This window comes from Rousettus aegyptiacus, unplaced genomic scaffold (assembly GCF_014176215.1).
Source record: "Rousettus aegyptiacus isolate mRouAeg1 unplaced genomic scaffold, mRouAeg1.p scaffold_m13_p_12, whole genome shotgun sequence".
Lineage (NCBI taxonomy): Eukaryota > Metazoa > Chordata > Mammalia > Chiroptera > Pteropodidae > Rousettus > Rousettus aegyptiacus.
This window is the reverse complement of record NW_023416287.1, coordinates 30485860-30505839: the sequence shown is the minus strand read 5'-3', so window position 1 is coordinate 30505839 and position 19980 is coordinate 30485860. Positions and strand designations below refer to the sequence as shown.

The following is a 19980-nucleotide window of genomic DNA, read 5'->3' as shown; positions in this document are numbered from 1 at the left end:
TTTATGACATATTACCGAATTGTATACTTGTAATCTATATAATTTTATTAACCAGTTACCCCAATAAATATAATAATTTTTTTAAATTTAACGTTTTGCTAATTAAAATGGCAACTGTTTCTTTTCTTAAAATTCAATACCTGATAATTCTAAAGCGTACACAGGAAAAAATCTTTCAAAATTGCAAAAACTTATGTATTTACCTAAAAATTAGACAAACAGATAAATACTTCAAATCAGTAAATAAAGAAAATTAATGATAATTGAGACAATTTTAAAATTTCTTTTAAAAAGAGTCTTCCAATATCACACAACAAATAGGAATAAGTTTCAGATTGATTTGTGGATTAAATATGTAAATAAACAAACCAATCATGAAAATAATGAATGAAATTTTAGGAAAATTTGTTATAAATTTAAGATAAAAAATTGCTTCCTAAACATAATTGACTCCCCCTCCTCAAAGGAAAACAATAACAACAAAAATAACAACAACAAAGAAAACATAAAAGAAATGTTTGATACATATGACTTAAAATTTAAAATGTATGTATGGCTAAATATAATAGAGAAAAAAAATTAAAAGCCAAGAAACAGAATTAGAAAAATATTTAAAATACATTTAACATACAAATTATTTATATAAGTATATATAGAAAGCATTCTAAATCAGTAAGGAGAAAATTTAATAAAATTTTGAGCAGAGGATATGAATAGGCAGTTCAAGAGGAATAAGTATAAATGACCAATAATCATATGAAAAGAAGCTCAATCTCATTATTAATCAAGAAAAAACAAATTAAGATAAGAACAAAAATATATTTACCTATCAGATTGACAAAAATAAAAAAATATATGTTGATAATATCAACATATCAAGTGCTATTAAGGAAACAAGCACTCTCAGGTACTGCTGACTAGAGTTTAGATAGGTAACCTTTTTTGAAAGGCAAATTTACCAATCTCTCAGAAGTTAAAATATACATTTCTTGGACTCAGAAATTTAATTCTAGAAAGTATCCTCAAATAAGTACATATGCTGTTCATTAAATAAGTATTTACAATACTAAAAATGTGGGAATATAAAGGAATAATCATATATCTGTATTATGTAACACAATATGCAATTATTAAAAGGAATGAGGTAGTCCTATACTGGTGTGTAAATATCCAGAAATAAAGTTAGGTTAAAAAAAAAGCAAGTTACACAGTATATATGATATGATCTCTTAAGTTAAGGAAAAGGCAGAGTAAGCGCAAATGAACATATGTGTAATTAAGGTCACAAAAAGACAGAAAAGATGCACAAAAAGATTACTTTTACTCATTATTTCCAAAATAAAAAAGACACGACTTTGAGGATGGTCTCTTCATTAGGGCTTGTTATATATTCCTCGCGTTGGCTTAGTACTAGTTGGTATATACATTAACAAAGCTCTACCTTAACAAAATCAGTCAACCCTGCTTACTTTTGTAGATTCCTTTTTGCTAAGGGAACCAGTGAGGTCTATATTATACAAAAAGAATTTAATAAAATGATTTGACTATCATTTTAATGATACACCAGAAAATAGCTGTGCATACATATTGTATGCACATATGCATATATTTATTTAGATATTTGAATATTTATACTCAAATGAATGTTGACCTGAGTGTTTACTGTGGGGAGGCTGTGATCTGATTTTACCAATGGCCTTATTTTACATTATATTTCTAGAATTTGATTTTGGAATTGTTTTCCCAACCTACAGCACATGCTCTTTGGCTAGATGCAATTGTGAAAAATATCAATCCTTTGTAAGGATCCATTTGCTTTTTGGAAGCAGCTAGGAAGTATTTGGAAGTGAGCCTAGTTGGGGAGATTGGATATTTCACTGGTCAGTGATTCCTACTGCATTTAAAGCTATTGATTTCTTAGTGACATTTAAGTCAAGAAAGTGAGGAAGTGAATTGTGCTGATACTTAAGGGAAGACCGTTCCAGGAAGAGGGTAAAATAAGAAAAATCCCTGAGGTAGGTACATGTGGGCAGTTCTTGAGAAAGAGTGAAGGGGTGCAGGTGTTTGAGGCACAGTGAGAGAGCCAAGAAGCAGAGGAGATGAAGGTAGATATGTAAGAAGGGGCTGAGTTCCATAGAGCCTTCGCTAGCTGGCTCTTACTCTGAGTGAGAAGAGAAGACATTATAGGATTTTGCCTAGAGATGCCAAGTGACCTGACTTAAGTTTTAAAGGGATCCTGTTGGTTGGTAGTTGAGAAGAGACTATGGGATTCAAAGGTGAAAGCAGGGTACAACTGGGCAAGAGAAGATGGTTGTTTGGACAAAGCTGTTAGCAGCAGGGGTGGTAAAAAATAGTTGAAAAATAAATTCATTTTGAACACAGAACTAGTAGTATTTGGGGACAGATGTGAGAAAAGAGTCAGGGACGACTTTAAGTTTTTTGGCCAGAATATATGGACTGATGGAGTTGCCATTTACTGAGATGGGAAAGACTAAGAGGAATAAGTTTAAGGGAAAACTCAAGTACACAGCTTTGGACATGTTAACCACGAGTGATTGCTGATGAATGGGATCCACTGTATAGGTGGAAAGCTGGCCTAGATAAGAGACCAGGCATCTACTCCATGGTCATGAGAGGTATGGAGAGGCGACGTGTGTGAGCACAGGTGCAGATAGGTGGTGGCTGGAGAAGTGTATGGAAGTTCTGACTTTTTCTATTTCCAAAATGAAATAGGAAGCAAGATTATTAGCTGAAAGTCAAGAAGTGTTGGAAGTTGGGAAGAAAAGGAGAAAGTATGAAATAATCATCTAGAAGAGCTGCGGATTAAATGCACTAAGGTAATGTAATGTGATTGGCAGAAGGCCATCTCAAAGCTAGTGATCCTAAATTTAAAGGAAGACTCATCAGTATGGTGGGTGAATCCAGTTGAAGGTGTATAAAGGTCCATGAAATTTAAGCTGGATAGGAGAAGGAAAAAGCAGGATGGGGGAGTATGGAAGAATGAAAGAGCTTAAAATTAAGGAGTCATGGCCTCCAGGAACAGGGAGCGGTAAGAGATAGTATTAATGAGGTGACTTTTTAAAAATACCTAAGCATGAGACCCAAACGTGATAAGAAGGTTGGCATTTTCAATCCTACCTCTCAACTTCCATGGAGAGGAGCAGAAGTTTAAATCAATTGCCATTGGCCAAAGATTTAATCAATCATGACTATGTAATTAAACATTCATAAAACCTCAAAAGGATGGGGTTCCTTTACACTGCTAGTGAGATTGCAAATTGGTACAGCCACTATGGAAAACAGTATGGAGTTTCCTCAAAAAGCTAAGAATTGATCTACCATATGATCCAGCAATCCCTCTACTGGGTATTTACTCCAAAGACTTGAAAACCCATATCCAAAAAGATATTTGCACACTGATGTTAGTAGCAGCTTCATTCACAGTGGCCAGGACATTGAAGCAACCAAAGTGTCCTACGATAGATGATTGGCTAAAGAAGCTGTGGCACAAATATACAATGGAATGTTACTCAGCCATAGGAAGACATGAAATACTGCCATTTGCAACAATATGGATGAACCTTGAGATGATCATGCTAATCGAAATAAAACAGACAGAAAAAGTTGAATACCACATGATATCACTTAAGTATGGGATATAAACCTAAAAGCAACAAATGAACAGGACAAATAAACAGAGACTCATGGTCATGGACAATAATCTAGTGGTTAACAGAGGGTAAGGGGGAGGTAACAGAAAGAAATCTAACTATGGGAAGGGAACACAGAGTATAAACATATATATGCCTCACTGTTAAAATATACAGCTGAAACTTATTGGATTTTGTTTATCAATGTCACCATAAAAATTAATTAATTAATTTTTAAAAAGGGTAGGGTTCAAAAAACTTATGGGATAGTGAACACATGAATGTGCCAAGAGAGTAGTGTACTGGAGAGAGCATGGAAGCTCCATGCCCCATCCCGTATACCTTGCCCTATACATCTCTTCAATTTGGCTGTTCCTGAGTTATATACTTTTATAGTAAACTAGTGATCTAGAGGGTAAAACATTTCTCTGAGTTCTGTGAGCTACTCTGGCAAATTAACCAAACCCGAGAAGGAGATCTGGAACATTCTGATTTATAGCTAGTCAGTTAGAAATACAAGTAACAATTGTGACTTGTAACTGGAGTCTGAAGTCCAAGGAAAGGATTATCAGAACCTTCAATCTATAGCCAGTCAGAAACACAAGTTAAGCTGGTGACTGGCATCTGAAGCATGAGAGAGAGAGAGAGAGAGAGAGAGAGAGAGACAGAGAGAGAGTGTTGGGCAGGGGGCTAGAGGGGTAGGGTGTGTCAGTCTTGTAGAACTGAATCTTTAACCTATTGAATCTGATTCTATCTCTGGGTAGATAGTGTCAGAATTGAGTTGAATTATTGGAGACCCTACTGGTGTCCAAGAATTGCTTGTTGGTGTTAGGGTTCACCATCATATTGAAATTTAGTCTCAGAACACTATTTACACCTGAACACAGGTCATAACTGAACTTCACATTGAGAACCTCTAGAATAGCAATGCTGCTTACAATTTAATGTGTGGCCACATCACTTGAGGATCATAATAAACTGAAGATTCTGCTTCAGAAGTTCTGGACTTGGCCTGAAATTCTATATTTCTAATAAGTGCTCATTTGATAATGGTAAGAATCAACGTGTGGTCCTTGGACCAGCAGCACTGGCACCACCTGTGAGCTTGTTAGAGATGCAGAATCTTGGCCCCACCCCAAAACTATTAAAGGAGAATCTGCATGATCTCCAGAGCATTTGTATGCACAGAAAAGTTTGAGATGCATTGCTCTAAAACATTGATTTCCAACTTGGGTCATACATGAGAATCACCTGGGAAGCTTTCATAAGCTCCATCAACTAGGATGCAGGATAAACCAATTAAATTAGAATACCTGTGGGTAAGGCCCAGGTATAAGTTGCTCTTAAAGCTTCTAAAGTGATTCCAACATGTAGACAAGACTGAGAAGCATTGTTCTGATATTACCGCCCTACAAGCTGCTGGCTAAAATATTAAGTTCCCAGGGAAGCCTCAATGAAGCTTTCTGAGTTTGGAACCACCCAAGTCCAAACAGGAAGACCAGTGCTTAAACCATCTGTTTGCTTTGGACAAAACCATATTACACATCCAGCGGCCTTAGTGTAACCCATCCTTCAAGTTATTTGGAAGAAAGTCTCTAGGTGAATCTTGCTGTTGCATCAGATGCAAAATTTAATGCAAAAGAGCAAGTTTTAATTCATGCAAATATCTGGAGATGTGTCTTAAATTTTTCTACAGCTACAACTTGATCAATCCACTTTCTTTTATGTAGGAGCAAAAGTTCTGGGGATGTGCCAGAAATGTCTGGGGTTTACTTGTAGGGGCACTGGAAACTATCTGGATCTAATGTGAATGTGAAATTGCAATTGAAATATTTTATAACAGACTTGTGCTATCTGGAGTGGGTCTTGCTGACCCCATTACCAAACCATAAGAACTGAAAAATGTGACTTTGCATGTAGTTTTTAAAGCCTCCAATGATGTTTGACATTCATCTGATTATATTTACTGACGTCCACTTCTGGGTTTTGTGAAGTTGGACCATTACATCATTGAGGAAGTAATTTATCTATAAGTTTTTAATAAACTGTGATTCAACTCTAAAGTTGCCTTTGATTAAAAAATGATATATATGTCCCCAAAATTAAGATTTAAAAGGAGGATATAAGAAAAATATTTAAACTTTATATCTGTATTGCCTTTTTCCTTGCCAATGTCTTCTGACTGTTAGTGGAGTCTATGGAAGGTTCCAGGTGCCCCAGGCCTCTAGTGTTTTTAGTGCTCTCTTAGAGGGAGATTTTGTTTTTTCTACTTTTTAAATTTAATTTATACTAAGTGAATCAGAAATCAAGAGATTCCGAAAAAGAGGATAATCACAGCTTTCATGTTTTGGAATCAATTTCAGTGAGTTTGGGCTAGAAATCAAAAAGAAGAAAAAGCAAAAAGAGTTTCTAAATTTGGGGCAACACAGGTTTGAATGGATGGTCTGGTATGACAGAAGTCTTCTCAGTGAGAGAAAATAGGAAAACTGGATTAATAAATACTTATATTTGATTAAGAAAAAAGAAGTGAAGAGATGGACATGTTCATTAGTTTGACTGTAGCAATTATTTCACTATGTATATAAAAATATGTTGTACAACTGTAATATATACAATTTTGTTAAAAATAAGATAAAATTTTAAATGAACATAGAGTTAAAGAGAGTAATCATAAATAAGAATATCCATTTATGATATTTAAAAAACATAGTCACTCTTGTCTACACCTTCATGAATGTGCTCTTCTGTGGTATCAACAATGGTTGGTTTGTCTTATAGGGCAATCTATTATGCATTACCAGTGATCACCTTTCACAATAGAGTAATTCTAATTTCTGCTAAAAAGAACTACGGGTTATTGAAAAGCAGCACATTCCATGTTTCCAGAAAAAGACTTCAAGATGTCCCTCCCATAGCTTAGTAATACAGAGCAAGGATATTCTCAGAAACATGGGGCTGGGTACAGTATTAAAAGAATAAAGATCAGTCTGAAGATAGAGTGTAGTGATTGAATCCCATAAAAAAAATGTTTGCAGCTATTGCAATTTATTAGAACCTATCACCTGGAAAGGCTCTAAATCTCTAAATGGGCTCAAAAGGAAGGAACACATCATTTAAAGGGTGCCATATAAAAGGAATATCTACTAGGGTGGGTCAATTGACTGATCTCTACTTCACAGAGATCAAACAGGAAAGACATAACTTATTTTGTAGATAAATAAAAGGCACTGATTTATCAAATAGAAGGTCTTCCCCACTGGGAAGTAGTTCCAGCAGTTCTTATAGCAGTGGTGACAGGTGTTGCAGTACAGGCCCTGAGCTGAGAGTGTTGTGTTGGGGGCTGACAGCTCAATGAAGGTTGCTGCCCAGCTCAAGACCACATTCTCCTCTGGTGGCAGCTCTCATCTATCATTATTGAAAGCTCAACTCCCTTGCCTCAGTTCTTCTAAAGGGTACATAATCTAGAGAATTCCCTCAATGGGAGCCACCGATGCCTTTGCTAGAACTGTATTACAATTCATCTGCCCTATCTTGACCCCAGAAGCACACCTCAATAATCTTCCTGCCCTCAACCCTCCATCTTAGAGTCCACATTGTTAAAAACCAACTTGCATATATATCAATATGTTTGCTTGAAATATAAGACATGCTTTAGAAAAAGCAAAATGACTAGCCCCATTGGGTTGATAGAGTAAAAATATTGAAACAGGTTAGAAAATAGATGGTTGATCTGAAGCTTAAGCCAGTCATGACATGCCACACCTGACAAATTTATATTTGACTCACCCTTTGTTCCAACAGATATTCTGGAGCGGGCTGATTTATGATACATGCTACTTACACTTGGGGCGAAGGCAGATTGGAGATAAGAGCTTCTAGAAAACAAGCTGGTGTCAAGGAGGAGCTGTGGAGATCCTTGTGAGCATGCCCAAGAGAAACTCGATTTCTCTTCCCAATTTCCCAGTTTCATTATCATCTCTGCTAGGACTGGAAAACTTGTATAACTGCTTCTAAAGCCTTTACCATTCAAAAACCTTCGTATCCTCAAAACTGTGTTTGTAGGCATCTTTTTGCCTAAATAAGACCATTTCATTGTGATAGGTATGCCACTATCATCTACCTGTCTGAGCAAAGTAGAAATTAGGGATTACTCTGGTTTCTTCCCTCTTATTTCCTATGCACTCAGCCACCAAGACTTGTTGATTCTACCTCCCAAATATTTCTAAAATTCATTCTCTTTTCTTCATTTCATCTATCTCTTTCCAAGTTCAAGCCCAAATGACCTCTTTCTCAAACTATTATATGTCCTTTCTATTGCCATTTTGCTTCTAGTCTAGAATTGGAATTCCATCTCTAACATCTATTATTTTTGTTCTCTTCTCACCCTTTCTCTTTTTTTTTTGTTCTGACCTTCCTTGGAAGATCTCATCTACTTCTGTGGCATTGATTAATGTTGATCTGCTTAAGATATACTGAAGATGTCACAATGTCCAAGACTTTTCTCCAGAGGTCTAGAGCTCTATATCTAGCTGCCAATTCAAAAAATGAATTGATCGCTTTCCCCTTCTAACTAGGTCTTCCTCCATGACACCACTTTCTTTCTACCCAGTGGTCCAAGTCACAAACCTGGATATGGTCTTTGATTTGTCCATCTCTGTAATTCCTCATCAAACCAATCATCCCTATCTTCTTAAACATCTCTTGGTCTTATCGCTTATCACCATCCCTGTTATCATTACCTTGGTTTCAGTCCAAGTTCTGACCAAGATTTTTTTAACCTGAATTTCTGCATCAGCCTTCTAAGGTTTCTCTTGCAATCTTTTTTTTCAAAAGGTAGTGAACATGATATTTTTAATCTGCAAATGTGCATTCCTCTGCCTGAAATCCTTCAATGCCTCCTCATTATTCTTATAATAAATATCAATGTCTTATAAAAAGCCATTATAGTCTTGCCTCTACTTGCCTTTCAAACAATCCTCCCCACATACTCCCACTCTTGCTCACAACACTCCAGTCATTGGAATTCCCTGATTCCTTGAATGTACAATGCTTTCTCTTACTTCTGAGCCATTTCTCACGATGTTTCCTCTCCCCAAAGATTCCTTCAGTCCTATCTTGCCCCACCCTTTGCCTTACTACTTACTCTTCAGACTTCAGATCTCAATTTAACTTTCTCTTCCTACCAAAAACTTTCAGTGAAAACCAAGTTCAGGTTAGATATTTCTGTTCTTCACATCCTTGATGTTCTCTAATTACCTCAATGGTATGTCTTATCAAATTCAATTGCAATTGCTTTTTTTTTTTTGATTAGCTTCCTGAAGACAAGAACTATATCTGCTTTTGTTATTCTTTATCTCTGAATTAGAGATACAAAATACATGCTTAAAAAATTTGACTTGTTTAATGAGTTAATGAATGCCTTGATTCAAGCAGTAACCTCTTCTAAGAAAGTTTTCCTTTGCGCCCTTGCTCACTAGGCAAATTTTGATCACCATTCAAGACCCAGCACCATGCTTTCCTGAATTTCTAAGAGAATCACAGGGCACAGATCCCAGTCTCCCACATTACCTTTCTCCCCATGACCACTTTTTTTTTCACATATTTTGCTCATGAGTCTATTTTTGCAAACCAAACTTCAAATTTTCTAATGGTAGAAACTGTTTTCTATGTATATTAGCACCCATTACTCAGTATAAAGCATGTGCTTAAATACTTGCTAAATAATAGGAGAGACTGTAACAATAAAACTTGGCCTGATTTTTTCCTGAACATGATACATTTGACTTAAGGCATTTCTAAAAGAAATGTTCCACATGATTGGTTCATGGATGAACCACTGTAATAAGTGTTTATTTTACCATGGATACTGATTGCTAAGTTATAGGATTTGAGGTTCTTTAATTACATTGAAATTCATGCCTCACCTACCTTCTTCGCTTGGATGTGTTTAAAACTTCATCATGTCAAATGATTCATGCCCACACTCATAGCATTCCAAAGCAATTTTTAGAAAAAAGATTTTTATGGCATCATGAAACCAGTTGAGAAACAAGGTAACAAAATGCAGGCTCTTTGCATACCTCTGAATATTTTTCAGGTTATTTTGTTATCTCTATGTGAAAAGAAGATGATGTAGACTCTTACAGGTTAATTGTTGAAAGTATCACGATAAGTGCTTCTAAATCGAAGGTGATTTTGTAGTCCATGAGATATTTGGTAATGTCTGGAGGCATTTTCAATTGTCACGAATGTGTGGGAGAGTGCTAATGGCATCTAGTGGGTAGAGGCCAGAAATGCTGTTAAAAATTCTATGATGCACAGGGCAGCCTCCCATACCAAAGAGTTATCCAGTCCAAAATATCAATAGTACCAAACAAAGCTGAAAAGCTCTGATCTAGATGAAATAAAAATTGTACATTTCATTCAGATATACTTTTCTATTCTAGGATACTTATCTTACAACTAGAAAGACAGAGTACAGTCCCATTTATGTGCCTTGCTCTTATATTATGATTTTTTAAATATTTAAAATAGAATTTTAATCTTTTTCATGGGGTCGTTATAAAAATTAAGTATGGTAATGTATGAGAAAAATTTTAGTTCAGTATTGAGAAATAGTAGTTACTCAGTAAATATTCGTAAACAACAAGTCCATGAACAAACAAGGGAGGAGTCTTAGGAGGTGAAGATAAATAGAATTTATCCTGAGGATTTTCTGAGCTCTTCACTCTTTTTAGAATCCATATATACATCAACACTTATGAAAAAGAGCACTTTAGAAAAGAATAGCATTGACAAAGATCCAGGGAGATGCACATACGTACTTTTTGTTCTTCTCGCTCTGTGGCTGCATTGCATTTTTCTATTCCCCAGCTTCTCAAAAAGTCTCTGAGATAGCCAAATAGAGTTCCAATTCCATATCCCATATAAGTGAAGACTATAACGTGAAGAGGTGCTTCCTCAAAGGATTCAACAATTGGCTTATCGTAAAAATGTGGCTTCCCATTTTGCTGAAAACACAAAATAAAATCAAAGATTAGCACTCTCCAATTGCAATAAAATATGATATTTAAAATTTTGGACTTTTGACCTTTTAGATTTCAAAGAACATATTTAAGATTATAAAAGTTGCTTGAAGAAAATTGGAAATTGATCAATGAAGAGGGTAATCAGAAATGTAAATTTATTTTACAAACCCCTGATGAAATAATTGACTCAAGTAAAAATTCTCAACAGGTTCTAAGTCCATTAACTAAACAGCTAATGAGGAATGGGATTTTTGCAAGATACCAAAATATCACTCATAGGTTACTACGTAATCACAAACCTGAGGTTAATACCTTAACTAGGTGATCAAATTTTATCGTAAATGTTGGAAAAACCAGCCACTCTATGCTCTTATCATGATGTAACAGTCAATATACTAATGAAACATTTAAGCTGAATTTAGTTAATTCACTTCCATTTCACAAGAATTAACAGGATAAAAGAATAGGTAAATCACTTCATGAGGAAACAAACAGATAATCCACAATATGTAATATTCTGATTGACAACTGGCATGGTTTTTAAAAGCAAAAATAAATAAATAGGACTACATCAAACTAAAAGCTTCTGCACAGCAGAAGAAATGATCAGCAAAATGTAAAGGCAACTTGTGAATAGGAGAAAACATTTGCAAACCATATATCTGGTAAGGGATTAATATCCAAACCATAAAAGAAACTCATATAAGTTAAAAAAAAATAATAACCCAATTGAAAAAAGAACAAAGGACCTAAACAGACAGACATTTTCCCAAAGAAGGCATACAAATGGCCAACAGATATATGAAAAGGTGCTCAACATTACTAAGTATCAGGGAAATGCAAATCAAAATTTCATTGATAATGTAATTGTGAATAAGAAGATATCACCTCACACCTGTTGGGATGGCTGTCATCAAAAAACAAAGAGATAGCAAGTGTAGAGAAAAGAGAACCTTAGTACACAATTGGTGGGACTATAAAATTGGTACAACCATTATGGAAAACAGTATGAAGTTTCCACAAAAAATTAAAAAATAAAAATTATATATATATATATATATATATGTATATCTCCATAGGACATTAAATCTATAGTATATGTCCATAGGACATTAAATAAGTACCTTGAAGGATATCTGCACTCCCATGTTTAGTGCAGCATTATTCACAATAGTCAAGATACAGAAACAATCTAAGTGTCATTTAATGCATGAATGAATAAAGAAAATGTTACATACACACAAGAATATTATTCAGCCATAAAGAAGAAGGAAAACCTGTCATTTGCAACAACATGGATGAACCTGTAAGACATTATGCTAAATGAATTAAGCCAGACACAGAACAACAAATACTGTATGATTTCACTTATATGTAGAATCGAAAAAAAGCTGAACTTAGAAACAGAGACTAGAATGGCGATGGGGAAATAATGAGGTATCAGTCAAAAAGTACAAAACTACAATAATAAGGTGAATAAGTTTTGGGTATCTATGTACAGTGTGGCGACTGTAGTTAATGTAATACGGTACAGAAATTTGCTAAACCAGTAGATCTAAAGTTTTCTCACTACACACACAATTTTTTAACTAAGTAAAGCGATGGATATGTTCATTAGTTTGATTGTGGTAATAATTTCACAACATATACTTTGATAAAATTACATTGTACACTTCAAACATACAATTTTATTTGTCAATTATACCTGAGTTAAGCAGGAAAAAAAAAGATAAGAGTGGGGGAGAAGACTTAAAAGACACAATCAAATGCAGTGTATGTTCTTTCATTGAAACTTTTGTTTTTGTTAAAAAAAAAACTAGTAAAATACATATTTTGAGCAATTGTGAAAATCCAAATGTGAACTGGAAATATATCTTACTGAAGAATTATAAATTTTGTTAGGAGTGACAGTATTAAAGTTACGCGGAAGAATGTTTTAATCTTTGTAGATGCATACCAAACTATGAAGGGGGATGGTAAAGCATTATGACAACTGCAATTTTCTTTCAAATGGTCCTTCAAAAATAAAATATAGACATAAAACAATTCTTGAAAAATGTTAATAACTGTTACATCTAGATGAACATTATAGATACGTGTTAAATAATTTTTTTTAACTTTTCTGTGTTTTTGAAATTTTTTATAATAAAATACTACAGTATTTTCCTCTTTTATTTTAGATGTCAACATTCCAGGGGAAAATAGACTTTTAGTACCAAACCATTCTAATTCCTGTTTAATTAATTTGTACATAGTAGCTCAATCAGTGCTGGCTCAATGGATTAGTGAATAAGCTATTCCTAATGCTACTGCTTAAGATTTAGCCTTTAATAAGTATTTATACCTTAATTCATTATTTCATTTAACAACATTTCTTATGGATCATCTCACTGGAAAATGGGGAATCTATTTTGACTGTTTAGAATATATAACTTTTAGAGATTTACAGGAAATTGAAATCAGCAAATGTTTGCTGATATTTAATGTATTATCTTATGCATATATTTAGAATGCTGTGTTATATAAAATTATGTTAATAGAAATACTGGTTTTGCCACTAACATAGTCTTTGTCAACACAAGCACTGTTTTATTCTACCATCACAGTTTCCTAGAGCTTATTACCTTTATTTCCTCCACATTGTTGAGATGAAGTATTTTTAGAACCTCTATGACTTAGTCACCAAGCCACAAAATATATGACAATCAAAAAAAAAAAAAAAACTCTGTAGTAGGTACTTTTGATGTTGACATTACTTGTTTTTAAAACAATTTTTAAAAAGCCTTTTTACAATGACATCTAACACTTGAGTTATTAAGTCAAAACCCTACAAATTATTATTAATCTTATTAAAATTCCTTGCTTCCTTATTTATCAATTATATTTATTATTTATTATTTATCCATTATATCTAGACACCCCAGACTAACATTGATGAATGTGGCTCTTTTCTAATAAGTCATCCCCAAACACTATGTGGTGTTCTGGAATAATAAAAATGAGACAGCATTGCTTAATATGAGGTCTTAAAGAAAAGATGAAAGAAGGATTATAACAAATGAATCATGTTTGGGAATATAGAGCATTTACTGAGTGCCTACAATGAACCAGCAATGAGCTAGGTTCTGGAGCTTGAAAGAGGACCTGGTTCCTGCTCCTGACTTCTTGACCTCCTTCTCACTATGTCCTCTCACCAGTCCTATGGGTCTGATGGATGGCTCGTCTTTCTATTCTAGTGCCAACCTTTGGCTCCCCTCCTTGGCTCTGTTCTACACTTGACCTTTGGATTGCATCTGTCTCCAGCATTCCAGGTGATATCTACCTCCTGATTTCTTCCATATCATGGAGACACACAATTGGCTTCCTTCCTTCCTGGATTTGTCCTGATTTTAAGAAAAGGGACACAGATTCTCATGAAGGAAGATTTGATGAAATTTTGTGATTAGTTAGGTATGGTGTAAAGGAAGAAGAAAATGAAAAGTATCTTCTGAAGCATTATAGTATTGTTTGTAAGAAACAGGAAATTAGGAGGGCTGCTTATGCAGAGGAAGACAGTGAGTATGTATGGGACATGCCTAAGTTGGAGATGATAATTGTTCATAGAAGTGGGACTCTTTGCCAGGCAGTTAGGAATGCAGGAAAAAAGAAAGGCACTGGTTGAAGTAGAAGATCTAGGAGTCCACTACTATAAGGCAAAGTTTAAGCTATGGTTAAAAGTGAATGTGAAAAAGGACAAATTATAAAAAGAGAAGAGGAGTGGGCTTGGGACAGGATTTTGGGACCCATTGCTTTTAAGTTCACCACAGAAGAAGACACATGAGTGAAGGGGACCCAATGTGGGTGACTTCAGGAACCTGATTTAGCCTGCTTACAAATTAATTCCTTAGGGTGACTTAGAGCAGGGGTCCCCAACCTGTAAGCTGTGAACAAGTACTGGTCTGTGGCCAATTAGGAACTGGGCCACACAGCAGCAGGTGAGCAGTAGGCAAGCAAGAGAAGCTTCATCTGTTTTTGCAACCACTCCGCAGTGCTAGCATCACCGCCTCAGCCCCACCTCAGATCATCAGGTATTAGATTCTCATAGGAGCACCCGTCTCTGGTGCCAAAAAGGTTGGGGACTGATGACTTAAAGGATGGCTGAGCTGTGTGGGCACATGTGAAGAGATAAACTACCAGGACATTCAAAGCTATCCTGTGAGGATCAGCAGGTTTTCTCTTTTTCTTTCCCTAGCTCCACATCCATTTCTGAGCTCCGTATGTGGCCAAAACAAGCAGAGCACTTCCCCTGAAATCCATGAGAACTTTCTGCTTAACTTATCTCTGAGGCAAACCTACACTGTACATAACAGACTGTCTACCTAGATGCAAATAAAACTCTCAGTTGAGTGCACAGTCTGGGCCCGTGAAACTGTGTGTGTGTGTGTGTGTGTGTGTGTGTGTGTGTGTGTGTGTGATTTGTTCTCTAAAATAGTTAAAACACAAAGGAGAAATTTTCAACAATGTCCATCAGCCCAAACCAATATCTACCTTACTCTTTCTCTTATAACTTTATTTTTAATTTAATTTATGTAATGTTATTTGGCAGAGAGAAAATGAGATACCTTTATGAAGAACAAAGTTATCTGGAAATATACAGGTCTTACTAAAATAGATGGAAAGTGACTCATTTACTACATACTTTTATTTAAAATTGAAATCAGCACACCCCATGAGAAGAGTTTCTAACTGAGGTTAGAAGGTTATTTTGAAATATGAGAATTTGCCCTATCAAAGTAAATGTAGTATAAAATTTTGTTTAATAAGTTCTCTGACCAAGGCTAACACAGCATGGGAAGCTGTAATATATTTTCTTTCCTTGTTCTACCTTTTCTTTCACAGCCTTGAAAATGAATAGATCCTGAGTCACCTTTTTCAGATGTTTGGTCATTTGGGACACAGTGACACCCTAGGGCTGGTTTACTTCCTGTATGCCTGTCACATCTGGAAATAAACAGGATGTTGAGCATGCTGGTAAAACCCACTTTTACAGACAATTATTCTTCTCTTTAAATTAACAGGTCTTTTACTGGACGCCATTTTGCACTGTCCTAGGATAATATTAAGGGGGATATGAAATCAATAAATATGGTCCCTTTCTCTCAGAGTCAATAGGATAATAGTATGTGGAAGTATGGGAGGGAAGTGAGTGTAAATGACTGTAACATAGGGTAAAAAGTAAATATCATAAGGGTGACACAAATGGGGAACATATCACATTAGGTGATCATTTCTGGCTTCCTGAAAAAAGTAGAGTTTGATCTCAGTCTTGATGGTACATAGAATATAAAGTTGGAGACCATTCGCACAGGAGTGAGACTGCCTGGGTTCAAATATAAGCACGTTCATTTGCTAACTATATAAATGGAGCTAATATGGGTTGTTTTGAAAATTAATTGGAATACTATATGCAAAGTACCTGTGACAGACTAAGCACTTATTAAATGTCATAACTTTAATTAAATCTGAATAGAGATGATGGATGAAACTGTTAGAATGGATGGTGCTGCTTTTAAAGAAATATTAGGAAAAGAAGAGAAAAAAAAGTATAGGGCCTTAGCCAATTCTTACACATAGGAAAAAATGGGAAATGGGGTCCACTAGGAAATAGCAAGTATGAGGGAAAGAAGTGGGAGGTTAAGAGGAAAGAGTGGTGATGGTGGTTGAGATACCAAAGTTAAGAAACAATATTGTAAATGGGAACTCTCATAAGAAAATTTGAGCAAGTGATGTTAGACTCCCTCCTTACAACATACACAAAAATTAACTCAAAATAGATCATAGACCTAAATGTAAAAGCTAAAATTGTAAAACCCCCAGAAGAAAATATAGGAGTAAATGTTTGTGAACTTGGTTAGGCAAAACCTTTTTAGATATGACACCAAAAACACAAATGACAAAAATAAAACAGTTAAGTTGTACTTCATCAAATTTAAAAGATTTTATGCTTCAGAGGATATTATTAAGAAAATGAACCGACAACAATAGAATTGGATAAAATATTTGCAAATCACATATCCAATAAGGGCCTAGTATCTAGAATATGTAAAGAACATTTACAGCTCAATAATAAAAAGACAAATAACTCATTTAAAAAATGTGCAAAGGCTCTGAGTAAACATTTGTCCAAATATATACAAATGTCCAATAAGCCATCAGAGAAATGTAAATTAAAATCATAATGAGATGCTGCTTCACACTCAGTGGGATAAATATAATAAAAAGGTGGATAATAACAAGTGTTATCAGAGATGTGAAGAAATTGTGATTCTCACACTGTAGTTCCTCTAAATGTTATACATAGAGTTACCATATGACCCAGAAACTCTCCTAGGTGTATAACCAAAGGAAATGCAAACACATGTCTACACAAAAATTTGTACTCAAACATCCATAGCAGGTAAAAAGTGGAAACAACCTAGAATTTTATTAACTAATTAATAAATAAAATATAGCATAACCACACAATGGATTATTATTTGACATAAAAAATGGAGAATATACTGACAAATGCTCTAACATGAAAGAACCTTGAAAACATTATATTAAGTCAAAGAAGCCACTCACGATAGACCAGGAACTGTATAGTTCCATTTATATGTTTCCAGGATAGCACTGTGGTCCTTGATAACAGTGTTGAGTCACTGATCAACCAATCCAGGGACCATTCAATTCTATACTCTTCCCAACTCTAGGCTTTTTATTATGTAACAATAACAAAAACTTTTTTTTAATCTACCTATATTTGAGTCTTCTATTACTTCCAGCTGAAAGGATCCCATCAGTTCAGTTCTCATCTCCAATCAAGGGAGTAACAAAAATTGTAGAATAGATGAGAGGCTAGTGGAGGAGGGCTGGACTAATACTAATACTTAGTATTAATATTAATACTAATACTAAGTACACATGATATACTTATTTCAATTGTTTTATGTTAGCAATGAGTCTTCTCTGCTTGGCAATATACATGCTTTACTGCTTGCATGCATATATATATATATATATATATATATATATATATATATATATACACACACATATATATATATATAAAATCAGGTAAAATTTAAAGTAGGTCTTTCTTCAGCAGAATTCTCCACTTCTACTCTAAAACACTTGTGTGTCTTATTGATTCCAAAATTGCCATTTTTTTCTCTTCTAAAATACTTTGAAATGTTATTAGACATGATTGAAGTCATATGAATAATGCTGAACTGAAGCTCGTGAAAGTAGAATGATACAAGAATAATTAGAGTACACAGTTCTATCTTATTTGGAAGGGTCTTACATTTGTCTAGGGATTTTAAGAAATGAGTATTTTAACCACATTTTAAGCTTATGTCATGTGTTTAGAAAATGCTTTATAAAACATATATCTTGTTCTAGTCTAACTCAGGTCATCTTGTCACAAATAGAGGAGTCATTTTGGTTTAGAATGTGTCATTTGATTCTATATGTATACAGTCACATTCAGTTACATAAACACATTCCCGATGATTTTGTTTATAATTTTTAAGACTCTTGGTGTTATTAGTCATTAACTTATCAGCAGCCTCTGGGATAAGATGTTCTACAGGATAAAATATGGTGGAAACCTGCTCCCTAGGAGACCCAAACAGGATAGTTGGAGTAGAAGAAACAGTTGCTCAGCCAGCTCCAGTTGTTCAGATCATTGAGATATGTTACTGTCTTAAAACTTCAGTATCTAGTCTATCTAAAAGATTTTGTTATTGTTTTCTTATTTCAACAGTAGAGCAATCCTTATCGAATGCCTGTGTCACCAAATTTTCTGCCAGGAGACAGGATGTGTCCACAGACAGACTATAGTTTGATTGATGGTACCACAGAGGGATGTTCAGGGTACTGTGGGAAGTGGGAGGAAGATACATTTGACAGCCTCTGAAATAGGTAGGGAGCTTTCATGAATAATGAGGCAGTTGACCAAAGGCTGGAAATATAAGGACTGGAAGAATAAGGGAAGTAGAAATGCACTGAGAGAAATGTTCCCCAGAAAGAATTGAGAGCATAAGGAGAGATGTTCATTAACCTTTCTCCTCAACCATGGCAATCACCTCTTGGATGATCTCTTTGCTATATCATTACTACCCAAATCTGCAGGTGCTAGGTAATTTTATCTCTAGCTCTAACATCCAAGTGTCATTTATAATAGTATCTCCACAGTGCTTCCTAGATATGGACTTCAACAAAAAGGGTTTGGAAAAGGCTACACTCCTTGGGTGTTCACAGTATACAAAATCTAGAATGCAACAGCCAGGGGAGACATCTTTGTTGTTCATTATTGTAACCCCCATTGTCAGCACACAGCTTCACATGGTAAGTACTGAATAAATATTTGCTAATTAAATTAGCGTATTGAATGCTATTGAAAACCACTTAACTTTGAGGAACTCAGCATGTGTCAAATGTGTTTTTCACCTTTTCTATAAATTTGCCTATGCCATGACAAAACTCTCTTTGGGAAGTTGGCTTTCAGCACAAAGTTTCTTAGCCTAGAAGACAATGACTTGCCTATAAGTCCTCTGATTTCCTGCCTTCCATTTGTTACCTAAACAACATCAGATTGCTTTCATTTCACACTCTGATTTTTGTCCCCTCCAAACCTTTCCTCATGCTGCCACTCTTCTATAATTTCTTCAGTTTTCATTCATTTTCCCTACTGTCCTCTGATGCCAACTCTCCTTCATCTTCATTCCACATTAGTATATTCTTTGCCTGCTAATATCCACTGTTTAGGACCCAGTTCTGGCTTCACTTCCTAAAAACATCCAGGCTAGATGTTCTCACAGCATAACACCATCATTACATTTACCATGTTAAATTGCAATAATATTTTTAAAAGACAAGTCATTTAACAAAAAGGACAGAAAATAAAGGAGCTTTCATTATCTTTCATTTAGGCCTTTCAAATATTTCAAATATTTTAACCTTCTTGTCCAGTGTGTCAAAGACTGACTATTCACCAAACCCATTTTCCTTCCCTCTTCCTCATAGCTAGCTACATTTCCCACATCTTTAGCAAACAAATGTGGCCATGTGACTAAGTTCTGACCAATGTGAAATGGGTAGAAGTGAAATGTGTCACTTCCATGCCTGGCCCGAAAAAGCCTCTCTCATGATCCATCTCTTTCTCTCTTTCCCTCATTGCTATCTGAATGCTGATGGTCAAGGTGACCTTGAAACTCATCTTAAAGATTTCGGCGCTTTTGTTAGTCTGGTTCCTAAATAACTCTGTGGAGCAGAGTCCT

The 19980-nt window shown here is 35.0% G+C and overlaps 1 protein-coding gene across 2 annotated transcripts in view; it reads right to left on the bottom strand.

Annotated features, from left to right (window-relative positions):
• The window catches only part of SPTLC3 (serine palmitoyltransferase long chain base subunit 3), a 138336-nt gene that overhangs the window by 98203 nt on the left and 20153 nt on the right, over positions 1-19980 (bottom strand). For both annotated transcript variants that reach the window (XM_016138117.2, XM_036229668.1), the window contains one exon: positions 10475-10660. In XM_016138117.2, the coding sequence (XP_015993603.1) occupies positions 10475-10660 (186 nt within the window). The remainder of the gene's footprint in view (positions 1-10474; positions 10661-19980) is intronic.